The sequence below is a fragment of the Drosophila melanogaster genome, chromosome X, assembly GCF_000001215.4.
Source record: "Drosophila melanogaster chromosome X".
Classification (NCBI taxonomy): domain Eukaryota; kingdom Metazoa; phylum Arthropoda; class Insecta; order Diptera; family Drosophilidae; genus Drosophila; species Drosophila melanogaster.
The window spans coordinates 21,070,460-21,082,941 of NC_004354.4; the positions used below are offsets into that span (position 1 = coordinate 21,070,460).

A 12,482-nucleotide genomic window follows, 5' to 3' on the forward strand; every position below is an offset into this window, starting at 1 on the left:
TTTATAATAACACTATGTATTTGGTAATAGCTGAAGTTTTCGATATTCGTGAAGGTTTTAGCCATGCTGCTTTGCTTTAGCATAATATTCATAATTTTTCGTTGAAAATAGTTTATAGTTTATAGTTTTGCCGGTTTGCTAGTGTTTTTCTTCGGAAGGCAGGGGTACGTGGGCCAAGTCTGGTTCTGTTTTTTTTATTCCCAGCTGGCGTTGTGGCAAATTCCATTCCGTTTTTCCTCCAATGCGGACGTGCCGGCCGGCTTTCGCGTCATATGGGCCAGCAAATGCGGACGGATGAAAGGTGACCGAAAAAGAGCGGATCGGGGGATCCATTAGACGGCTAGGGGACACTCGGTGATGTTTTTATTTCTGCACCTGACGCACACCGAGCGTTTATGCAGAAGAGAGGAACTTGGAGAGCCGTCGAAAGACATATGCGTCAGCATCAGCTGTCCAATGTGGCAATCATTCGACAGAAGAGGGCGATGTGGCCAACACACCCACACCACCCTCTTTCGTCTCACAGTACCGCCTCCTTTTCCACACCCACCCACGCGCCTTCACTCAATCATTGTGCGAAGTGCGGCGTAATCCCTTGGTGGAAAAAACAAAAACAGCGAACCACGTGAGCGGCCTAAGCAGATCCAGATATAAGGGGTACGTACATATGTATGTATATACATATGTACATATGTCTACTGGGTGCCGCCACGCCCATCACCCACACGCCTTCTTTCCTGGAATCACATGAGTCACCTAAATCACTCGAGAAATGAGACGTAGATCACTGACAGCTCAATTAGCACTGAAAATGGCGGGGAAATTTAATCAATTTGGGGGCAAACTGAAGCAAAGAAATACATAATTGTATATTTCTTTTCACGATGTTCATAGGTACTGTTATGTGGTTAAAAGATTCTAACCCTAAAACGGCTAAAAATATGTTTGTATATATGTACATATGTTATATGTTCTTAAAATATCGTTCACATATTTGTTTTTCAAGATCTTTAAATGTTATTACTACATTTTTGTGGACTTATACACTTTTAATGGATTTACCCGGAAACTTTCAAAAGTAAACAACGTTTGAAAAATATAATTAAGTGTGCATCATACCGTAAATAGGTTATCAACATTTCAGCAACAGCTGAAAATGCCCAATTTTGGTATTTCACCATTTGCACGGCAATTTTAACGGTTGACGGCCATGATAAGCAACCAGAAAGTGGCGAAAAACTTCTAGAGAGTGGGAGAGAAAACTCCGCTGCAGTTCAGTCGGTTGTTATCAGCAGCAGTTGCTTGTTGACGACAATCGATTCTGATTCTGATTCTGCTTCCAATACTGTTAACCAGCTCTCCATTGTTCACACAACGCAGTCGTGTGCAACCATCGACATTTGTTTGCTTTTTTGTTTTTGTTTTCGAACGGCCCACTGTTGCCGACTGCCCGTTACTTCTGCGACTCTCTTAAAGTCGAAGGTAGAGAAGGAAGAGAGCCTCTCTTTGGGGGGGCTTATCATCAGGTTCAATGGCTCTCGAGTGCGAATGAATGCTTGCTTTCCCACCGATCTTCATCGCTCTCTCTATGATCTACAATATATGCGCATTTGGGCAGGTCAGTTAGGAGGGAATAAGAAGCGGAAAAAGACATAAAACAGAGCCATAAAACCAACGATCGATCGAGTGGGGAAATAATTAAACCCGATCAGCGATAATTAAACCGCATAAGTGTCCCCATAATGGATCGATCGATCGTCATCTGCGGCATGCCCCATGAGAATTCTTCGCAATTAAGAGGCTGCGATCAAAGAATGTTCTTCGCAGTGATCTTTGGCTCGGTGGATAGATTAAGACAATCAGTTGGCAGAATTCCAGAAGAATTCCACCAGTTGTTAGGCAAAATGAAATTATTAATAAACTGCTCATGCAGATTGTGCAATTTATGATTCATTTATTGCCCTAATTACTTGATTAATGCATTTATAAGTATTTTATAAGTTAAACTAAGTTAATGGTTATGAACAGTCTTTAGATAACACATTGATTTTTAAGAATGTAGCACGTACGGTTGAGTTTCCCATTCCGGTAAACGGAATCGTTGGATTATTCCTATTGATAAGTGATCAATTCATTCATTTAACTAACTTTCAATTCATCCTTAACCGTGTAAACTCATTCAGGGCTTCAGGCCCAGTGAATCCTTTTTGGCCATTAAGAAGTCAATTGAATCTGCCTCGGGAAGCAACTGTTCCGATCTCATTCAGAGATTGGCCAAAGTAGAGCATTATCTCTGGCCGACGATCGTTCGCAAATTGCTCTGTTTCGGTTTTAATACTTATGTGTACTTTTTATTTATTTTTTTTTTTTTTTTTTGAATTCTTCGCTATCATTGATTTCAATTTGCAAATTGCGAGCGGTACAGCGGAATGGTGCTTTGTTTCCCACAGCAAAGGAATAACGACCTCATCCCCGTTCCCATATTTCCATTCGACGGCGGTCCATCATGTATATGTGGCGGCTGTCCAGCCGGCAGTTCATCATCATCTAGAGGCCGCTTATCTGCCTCATCTGTACACAGCGAGCAATTCTTGGGAATTGGACGCACGCTGGTGCAACAAATGAACTAAAAGATATGAAGTTACTTTAATGTACATATATACTCATAAAGGATTAAACCTTTATCTGAATTGAATTATTATAATTCTAATTGCTTGCCTGCTGGACATCTGATCCATTGAGCTAATTTGATTGGCAATTTAGTTGATGGGCTAATTTTTTTCTTAGTGTATCCGTATCTGTGCCTGCTACTCTTCGTTCTCAGCGCCTGTGTGGATTTGGATTTCATTTGTAATGCTTTTTTTGTGGCTCTCTGAGCTGCGCTTGATGCTTGGTGGTGGTGCTCAGTGGTTCAGTGGCTCGGTGGTTTGGTGATTCGGTGGCTTGGTGGCTCGGTGGCTTGGTGGCTCTGTGGAGACTGGCCTACGTGACTCGGGAATCCGCGGCAATGTCCGACGACCGACTGGCGACCGGCGACTGTTGCAAATCGAAACGATTCGCTGGATCCGCTGGATTCGCCAGCAAAACCTGCCCCGGATCACAATTTGTCCGACGCCCGGGCAAGCCTCTTGATTATGTTATTTATTTATTTAGCCATGCTCGTTAATGTTTAATGTTATTGCCGCGCGTCGCTAGCGTATGAAAAAATTAAGCGACGAAATCCAATCGAAATAAAACCTCATTCGCATTCGGGCCACTTTGAAAGTCCCTTCTGTGAAGTCGACTTCGTTGGACCCTGACCAAAAACTCTTAACTAACCTTAAACTGACACAAAATTATTGCAGCGAGTCATTATTTGTTGTCAATCAAATGGTAACAAAATTGAAAAAATATACGAAAAATACCTATGTACATCAATTTGAAAAGGTATTGAATATCTTTATATTTATGCAGTATTATTGCTAAAGCATACATTTGAACGTTGTCAATTTAAAGGGCACAGAAAGTGCACGAAATTGCATTTTATCATTTTATGTTTTATCGAAGAACCTATATACCTTTCAGATACGGTTGAGAAAAATTGAAAACTGCTGGCGTTTCATGTTGCGAGCTGCAATACGACCACCGCCGATGTTGCAGTAGTGAGTGCTGCTACTGCCCCGATCCATGGTAGCCCACCTGGATGGAGCAGAGCGGGATCGGGGGCTAGAGCCGGCCAAGCTGCTGGCACGTCTAACGGCTGCGTCAGCAAAACGCACGATATTTTGCATGGCGACAAGTTAACGCTGTCGTGTGTGGCTGTTGCTACCTCGAGTCTTACATTTCGGCCATGTGACCGCCGGCTTGGCTCTTCGATCTCGAGAGGGTTGGGAACGGGTTGGCGTGGGGTGGGGTGGTGTGGTCCCCCCAAAAAAACTGGTCGCAGCTCATCCACGCCCACGCTACATAAGCACACGGAAAGAAAACCGTCGCACTTGAAATGGATGTTCTTTTCTTATTTTTTTCTTTTAGAAACATATATGTTTTTCTTGACTTTGGGTTTTTAAACTAAACGAAAGGTTTCTGTGTGTTTGAAGAGGACAAGTTCCTTTGAAGTCCTTAGCAGTGTTCGTTTCTCGCAGTGTAGCCTCATTTAAATAAAAACCGAGAACATGGTGGGAAAAGGGGGCGTGCTCTTGTTGTACTTGACGCAATGCTAAGCAGTTAACACTCTCGATTTGCGATAATATTTGCCTATTTCAGTTGCTTGTTTGTTTGACTTTCAGTGCTGAGTGTAACAACATCTACTTGGCAACAGCGATTTTTGTCCTATTGATCTCCATGTGAGTCTTTTGGCCAAGAAAATAGGAAGTTTCCGTTAAATTAGTGCAGCTTTTATTTACCCACCCACTTTACTTTATATGTAAATTATGGACACGTTAACTGAGTATTATGTACAATATTATGTGGCCATCAGTTAGAACCCATTGATGCTTGAGTAGAATAGGTGGAAAGTTTTCAGAGAAACCTTGAGTTTATTTTATCATGAATGAAGTACAAATATAAACAAGCTTTCTAAGTAAATAATACAATATATTGATATTATCGTGTAAAAGCTACACTTTCCAGCTAAGGACTATTAATCATTTTTCAGTAAATACATATTTATTTAACTGCACAAGTTATGTATAAAGAACGTATTTTTAATGGGTGGCATTGAATGAATATCAAGACAAGATTCATCAGCAAGCAAATTTGTAATAAAAAAAAATACCAGGAGCTAAAAAGCAACATAAAATTGCTTAAAATTTAAAATATACGTATTTATTAAACGTAAATATACGTGGTATATAATATGCAAATAAATACATATAATTGATCTGTAGCTGTCGCCATAACCATTAACTTTATCGACTCCATTCGCAGGTCTACCTGGCACTTTTCCAGCCGCTGCACGTGACGCGCCACCAGTTCAAGAAGGTGCTCAACTGCATGAAGGTGATACGTGCCCTGAAGTACCAGGAGGTCTACGCCCAGGAGAAGGTCACCAAGGTCGACAGCCTGTCGCTGGTGCTGAGCGGCAAGTGAGTGCTCAACGGAGTGACTTTCGCCTTTGACTAATGTGGCTAATACCGATGCTCTCTTATCCACAGACTGGTGGTGTCGCAGCATCAGCGCGCCCTGCACATTGTGTTTCCCCATCAGTTCCTAGACTCGCCAGAATGGTTTGGCGTCTCGACCGATGACTACTTTCAGGTGGGTGTGCTTCGTCAGCAACTCCATCGTCAGCAACTCATTAACCAATCTCTGCGTACTTTTGTCCCACTACGACAGGTCTCCATCATGGCCATGGAGGAGTCGCGGGTGCTGATCTGGCATCGCGACAAGCTCAAATTGTCAATTATGGCCGAGCCCTTCTTGCAGACCGTCTTCGATCACATTCTGGGCCGGGATGTGGTCAAGAAGCTGATGCAGGTCACCCAGGTTAGTGACCCAGGTCATATGTGTTCTTGCATCAAGAACTTCAATAGCGAAAGAGTTTCTGATAGGCTGTTATTTGTCATACAAGTCTTTGGTAATCGCAATGCCCTTTCGATTCTAGGTGAGCGAGTCGATAGCCAGCAATGGCTTCCTGCCCTCTGGTGGATATGCTGAGGATGCGGAGGACAAGCCCATGTTGATACTAAAGAAGAGTGTGGATGTGGGACACGGACTGACGGCCCTGATCAACCGGCAGCTACAGGGTGAGTGAAGTCCCCTTGACCCTTGACCCGGTCGGCTCCCTCAGCCATCTAAACACTTCTAACCTAATCCTGTACAGCGGCGGTTAACAAAATAGTAGCAACGCATTAAACCATCTAGATTTCTGTCAAATTGTTTAACCATTTTTCAAATGGCTTAACAGCCGTAAATTAATATTACTTCAGAATTGAACAAATTTCATATGTAGCGTTCTCTAACATGAACTTACTTAAAACAAATGATCTTTAAGAACAAACATACCAATTTTGTATAACCTTTTTAACTGATTATTGATGCACAGAACATATGTACGTTGGTATTCTTTAAAGTCATAATCATCAATTTACTGACTAAACCGCTTAATTTCCTTGTTCCTTAAATATTAAATATAAAATACAGAAATGGGCTATTAAAATAGTGCTGTTACGATTTTCTGTATCTGTACTCTCAGTATTATTTTAGTGACCGCTGCTGGGGTTAGCTCTTCCCCACGCTTTCATTAACATTCTTGATGTTTGGGGCTCTTGATTTCTCCACTTCGACCTTGTGTGTCTCCCTCCCTCTTGTCGCTATCACACTCTGTCCCACTATCTATCTCTGTTTGCACGCTTTCTGCATGGCGAAACAACATAACTTTACTTAAATGAAGCCCGTAACTTATAGTTTAACATATGATTTTCCATTTTCGTTTGTATTATATTTCTTGCGTATATTTTGTGCATTTTTGATTTTTTTTTTGTTTCGTTTTCTTTTACCTGTTCTACGCAAAAAACTCTAATTTTAGACGAGCATGTTCCTTTACTCGGTCGCACGTACAAACAACAACAACAACAACAACAACTACTGCTACTGCAACAACAACTAGAACAACAACGCGTACAAGAAGCAACAACCAGCGCCAACAACATCGAGCAAAGTGCAATCTGAATTTATGCAACCGCCCGCTGCTGCTCAACTTGCCACGAACAGAAATCAGAGCACCCATCCGTCCCTTCACCTTTGACCTGCACAAGAACTACCAGAAAAACAACCCCACCCACACATGCAAACAGCCATCAGCCATCAGTCATCAGTCAGTCAGTCATCAATCATGCGCAGCCACACCAACAGCAACATCGATCACGATCATCAGAAAAGAGCGAAAAGAGCTGTCGAAGATATCTGGAAGCTATCCATCTAAATCCGCATCCTAAGTTCCATATATAATAATCTCATCTTTAGCATAGCAACTAGCACTAGCTAAACAAGCATCTAACACATCTAATCGTTCTAATAGCAAACTTTGTATTGCCCCCACAACTGCAAACAATTAGCCAGAGACTTGAGTTTTTGTGTAAAGTAATTGACTTTGGGAAACATAAACTTTTCGTCTCAGCGGAAAAGTGCTAAAACACCGTGTTACCATTTAGAAGAAACTTGGAGAAGTTACTAAAGAAGTTTACAGGCGTGAAAAAAAAAAATGATTCGCCATTTCCCCTGATAACCCTTTTTAGGAGGTTTATTCAAAAAACATAAGTAGTCTTTTATCAAACGTACACTGACTTAAATCTAGGAAACTGGGAGAACTGCCTAAAATGATTTGTAGTTTCACCTGACAACTCTATTTAGCAGTGTAGAGAAAAACGTAACATCGTAGACCGTTATTAAAAAAAAAAAACAAGAAAAAAAACTATTCAATTAAACCCGTAGTAATATACTTGTATTCCATGAAGATAAAGAAACCAATTATTTCACAAAGAAAACACAAAAACAAGTAGGAAACTTACTTACATTGCAACACTGTTGAATTCAATATGCTCCCTGAATCCTTCGCAAAAACTATCGTTAACTGCAGTCAAACCAGTTGTAAAAATTGTAATTTATTTTGACTTATCATGGTTGTATGTATGTTGAGTTGTAGTCAGACAAGACACTTGATTGCACATGAATTAGTTTCAGTTTGAGTGGGGTTTTCAATTGAACACGATCAGAAAGCCAACCAAGGTTTAAATTTGAAATTAATTGATCGTGGTTTTGAGTTTGAATTGGAATTAGTAATATTTGATATATCACGCAGTATACAAACATTTTATATTAGTGGAAGTTTTTGAGTCGATCTTCTACAATATAAACGATTATTACACTCGTGTAATAAAGGAAACCTTTGTAGACGCAGACTATTTTCCAAGAACCTATTATAAGTATAATGACTAGCATTGAAACTGGTTTGATTACAGCTCTTCAGCTTCAATTACCGATTCTAGATCTCAAGATCGATCAGTCTAGTGACAGGTGATAGGTAATTAATGAACTTTTCCGCTGGGCCAGGAGTTTTCAACGCTTTATTTGATTAAATTCTTATTTCTTACCGCTTGGCATTTACTGGAAATTTACTGTGCTGGCACATCAATCAAGTCTCTAAATCTTCCATTAACACATTATTATTTTATTTGTATTTCTATATGCATACGTATTTTGCGTTGATTCGTTGATTGATTTGCATACAAATTGAGCTTGAAGAAAGCGTGAAAACTAATTAGAATTAATATCGAATAATATTTGATAATGTTAAGCAATACATAGCCTAAGTTGTTGTACATACGCTATATATATATATTTGCTGTACATAATCCCGAGTGCCCTCAAATCCGAGAACCACACCCCCGTCCCCTAATCTCCACTAATACTCCCCCAAGAAAGTGTAATAAACGTAGTGGAATCAATGTGAATGTAAACAAGCCAAAAACCGAAAGCTAATAAAACAAAAAAAAAACACACATAATCAAGATGAAGTACTGCAGATTAATCCAATAGTCGATCCACTGGCGAGTTTCGATTTAAGGGGCATAGGCACGCGCTCAGCCATCATTGACATCATTAAAGGCATTTATATGTTTTTTATTTTAATTCGCATTATTTGGCCTGCCGCCACGAGGAAAACAAAACAATATTTGTTATTTAATTAAACAATTTGGCTGTTGTCGCTATCGCCGCGTGCTGATTGCGATCGATTCAATTTGTATATGGACTATGGGCTTGTGCAGGGCGTGCACATTCATCGATCCGATCGGCTTTGCAAGCAATCATTAAATACGGAAAACCAAAATTGCAGCATGCATGGCCATAAACTCACTAAACACAAAGTGCAGCCGACGACAGTACGCATATGCCACGCCCCTCCGCCCGGCAACGCCCCTGCCCGATCACTTCCGCCCATTTGCAATACCTGTTGTTTACTGGCGTTTTGAATTGCAGCTCATGGGAATATGTAACTGAATAGGGATACCCTAGCTTTTTTCTCATACTACTGGGTAAATGTTTCGATACAAAGATTTTGGAGTTTTTAACTCCTATAACATTTTTTTTGTTTAGAGGAAACACTCTTAAATATACATTCGTAGGGCTTTAGAGTTTTGTTTATCATCACCAGCGATTGACTTAAAGTGGGAATCTAAAAATACTAGCAATTTGATTAGAGCGTCTAAAAATGACATTCGATACCAATTAGATGGCAGGCGTTACATCTGCTTTAGAAATATTATTATATATATGTATACTTACTAGATCAATATTTAATCACGTTAGGGATAGATGTATCACAATCAAAGTTGTTTCTGTGTTACATTTATTCATGTAATCGATTTTCTCACCCCTATATGCTAACCACGTTTTTCTACTGATTTTCCACGATCAAGAACAAGTTTATATCTATGTTTGATTTGTGATGAAATTTATGTATTTGATTTTCTATTTTTTCGGTGACTATAATTTTGTTGTATGTCTAACGTAAACGTTTCAAACCAAAACTCCATCATAAACGTTAATCAACTACAACAAAACTACAACAACAACACCACCAATCAAATCCAACAACCACCATGAAACAGCCCTGCCTAGGATATCGAAGTATTACGATTGCGGTAAGTCTAACGTCCTACAGGGAAATGGATCTTAAGTTTCGGTCACCGAAACCACAAATGCCCTTGCAGACCGATGGCTAATGATTTTGTAGTCCGAATATTGCCTGATCATTGAAAAAAAAAAAAATGCCTAAATAGCGAATCACTGAACTATAAATCACCAAATGATGTACCTCAAAGCTGGCAAAGTCAAAAACTGCATTATTGCATTCTTCTAGACAATTAAAGATAGAACCCCATAGACAAACTTAAAACTGAGAGATTTTTTTTTTTTATAAAAGTCCGATTGCACTTTCAACTACATACGAAATAAAAACATCGTTCCCTCTGCAAGGGTCTAAGATGTAGACCCTAATATCTAGAAACAAGAACAACAGCAGCCCACTGTGTATGTATGTGCTAGCCTGTGTGTGTCCCCGTCTCTTTCTCTGTGTATACAACTATCTCTCTCAGTTGATGTTCTCATTTATGTAGTGTGACCGTTCGTGTGCCTGCTTTTAGATTGTGCATGCAAAAGTTTTTCAATTGTTATTTCCATTGCCTTTGGGTAAGCAAAATGTATTTGTAAAGTGTTTCCCAAATATGGGAAATTTAGTCTCCGCCTCTTCATCCTTTGATCATCCAAAGACTTCAAAAATATATGTAAATATCGTCTCTTTTTTTTTTCTTCCCTCTTTTTTTTTTTATCTGCACCTTTTAGCTGGAGATCCGAATTCTTGGCGCCTTGGAAGGATCGATGAAACGGATCACGAAACGGCCGTTTGAAAGGGATCCAGATGAAATGTTTAGACTTGTGTTTTTGAGTATTATTAGATGTATATTTTAGGCAATACTGAGGAACGAAAGCTGAGGAAATCCGACAGAAAGGAACTGCGGAACCTGAGTGCCATGAGTCGGTATACAAAATTATTTATACATACATATTTATACTATATGAAAGTAATAACAATTTGGCTATGGGTATTCTTCTATTATAGACTCGGGCATTACTTAAGATTTTGCTGTCCTTAAATTCGGTTTGTGACAATGAAATAAGAATAAGAACGTCACACGATAATATTAAAGCCAAAATTGTTCTTAAGTATATTATTCGGCATACGGAAATTGTATTAATTTTATATTTTTAAATGAGTAGCCAAATGAAAAAATCGTTTCTGAATTGGATTTATTAGGGTCACTCGAGAAGAATACGCCTAAGAAAGAGAATGGAAATATACATACATATGTACATATATGTATATGTATATGTATACAGAAAATTATACATTAATTAAAACTAGAATAGTTGCAAATTGTATTACGCTAAAACTACGGATTAGACGAATGACAAACCAAAACGAGAATAAGAAGGCAAAACAACTGAATGAGATGTTTAATTATTAAATGGAGAAAGATGTATTTTTTTATTACCCTACATTTAAGAGATTATAGCCGAATGAAATCGGAGAAAGCCCATAAGCATTATGTGTGAAATATGCAGAATATAAATAGACGATATGTACATGACTATACATATGTATATGTATGGGAAGTTAACGAAAAAATATGTTTGTGGCTCCCCGCTAGATGCAAAGTTAGAGAACATTCCATCGTTGATTAAACCTTTCAATACCTATAGCAATCACTATAACTTTACATACAGTTCCCGCCTAAATTGTCACCTCAATCATCAACTTCCTGTGAAAGGGTTCGCAACCGAAATGCTGGTTAGTCGAATGAAGTGTTCAGTTAGTTTACCCATAGACCTTTGATAGTCCTTGTTGCTTTTGTATCTATGTGCCTGAATTCATGCATGTGCATCAATCAAAAAAGTTAAATATTATCGAAAAGCCCAAAGGTTAATTTTGTTAAACGATGAACATTAGCTAGGTATAACAATAACGCAACCCAACCAGCATAAGTACGAAACGCCTACAAAAACCATAGTATATCCAAAATATTAAAAAACTGGACGTATCCGAGAAATAAAAACGAAGAAACCAACTTAAGAAAACCTAACCCCCGCTCATGGAGGTTTCAATCTTCTATTCTCGTCGTATTTAAGCCATTTATTTTTTATAAATAGAGCAGGAATTTGGTTTCACACCCACAGTATTTTCCCCTAAATTAAAGCGCATTGTATTGTATCGATCCCAACGTTTGTCTCATGTTAGTTAATGATTAGAAACAACAGATCCCCAGATCGACATAGATCGTACACAGAACTACAACCAAACCGAACCGAACTAAACCAAACCAAAACAAATAGTTCAATGTATTTCGTACCTTTGAGCATAATTAAAAATAAAGTAAAATGGAAATGGTATAAAAACAAATTTAACATATTAGTAATATTATTGACATTGTGCAAAAATGCGTTGATTCATTGACGGATTTATTTCGGAAAATAAGGTAAGTTAATGAAAAATTCCATTTATGTATTATGTGTCCCAAAAATTTAAAATCAATCAATAACATCAATAATACGTTTAATTGTTAATAGTAATCAATAATACTCATACAAATATTCCTGTACAAATATGTTGTTGCCAAGGAAGGGGTATCTAGTAGTCTGGACCATAGGGTTCTCTATTTGTGTGATGTTATACATCCCATCCTTTCGTTAGAAAACGAGTATCTAATAGTAAAATGACTCGAACAAAGCGTAACTTTTAAATCTCGCTATTAGACCTTCAAATCGAAAAAAAAAGGTTAGCCAAATAATGCTCTTCGTCCTGAATTTGTCGACCATTAGGGCCACCAAGGTTTTCTCGACAACAAACAGACAGTGTGTGGTTGAGGATTCGGGGATATTTAGTTTTAGACTTGGGTGCAAACAAATGGGAGAGATGAGGGGACTGCAATTAATGCATGCAAGTGGCC

General features: G+C 38.8%; 1 protein-coding gene across 4 annotated transcripts in view; it reads left to right on the top strand.

Moving 5' to 3' along the window:
* Positions 1 to 11,932, top strand: part of bves — a 28,429-nt gene extending 16,497 nt beyond the window's left edge. For 2 of the 4 annotated variants that reach the window (NM_134582.4, NM_206800.3), the window contains exons 3-7: positions 4,906 to 5,063; positions 5,133 to 5,235; positions 5,314 to 5,463; positions 5,582 to 5,723; positions 6,506 to 8,478. In NM_134582.4, coding sequence (NP_608426.1) covers positions 4,906 to 5,063; positions 5,133 to 5,235; positions 5,314 to 5,463; positions 5,582 to 5,723; positions 6,506 to 6,648 — 696 coding nt within the window. In that variant the 3' untranslated portion in view covers positions 6,649 to 8,478. Of the gene's footprint in view, positions 1 to 4,905; positions 5,064 to 5,132; positions 5,236 to 5,313; positions 5,464 to 5,581; positions 5,724 to 6,505; positions 8,479 to 9,587; positions 9,621 to 10,320 lie in introns of those variants that run through there. The other 2 variants (NM_001272823.1, NM_001272824.1) reach the window with 2 other exon arrangements.
* Positions 11,933 to 12,482: the final 550 nt, after the last annotated feature.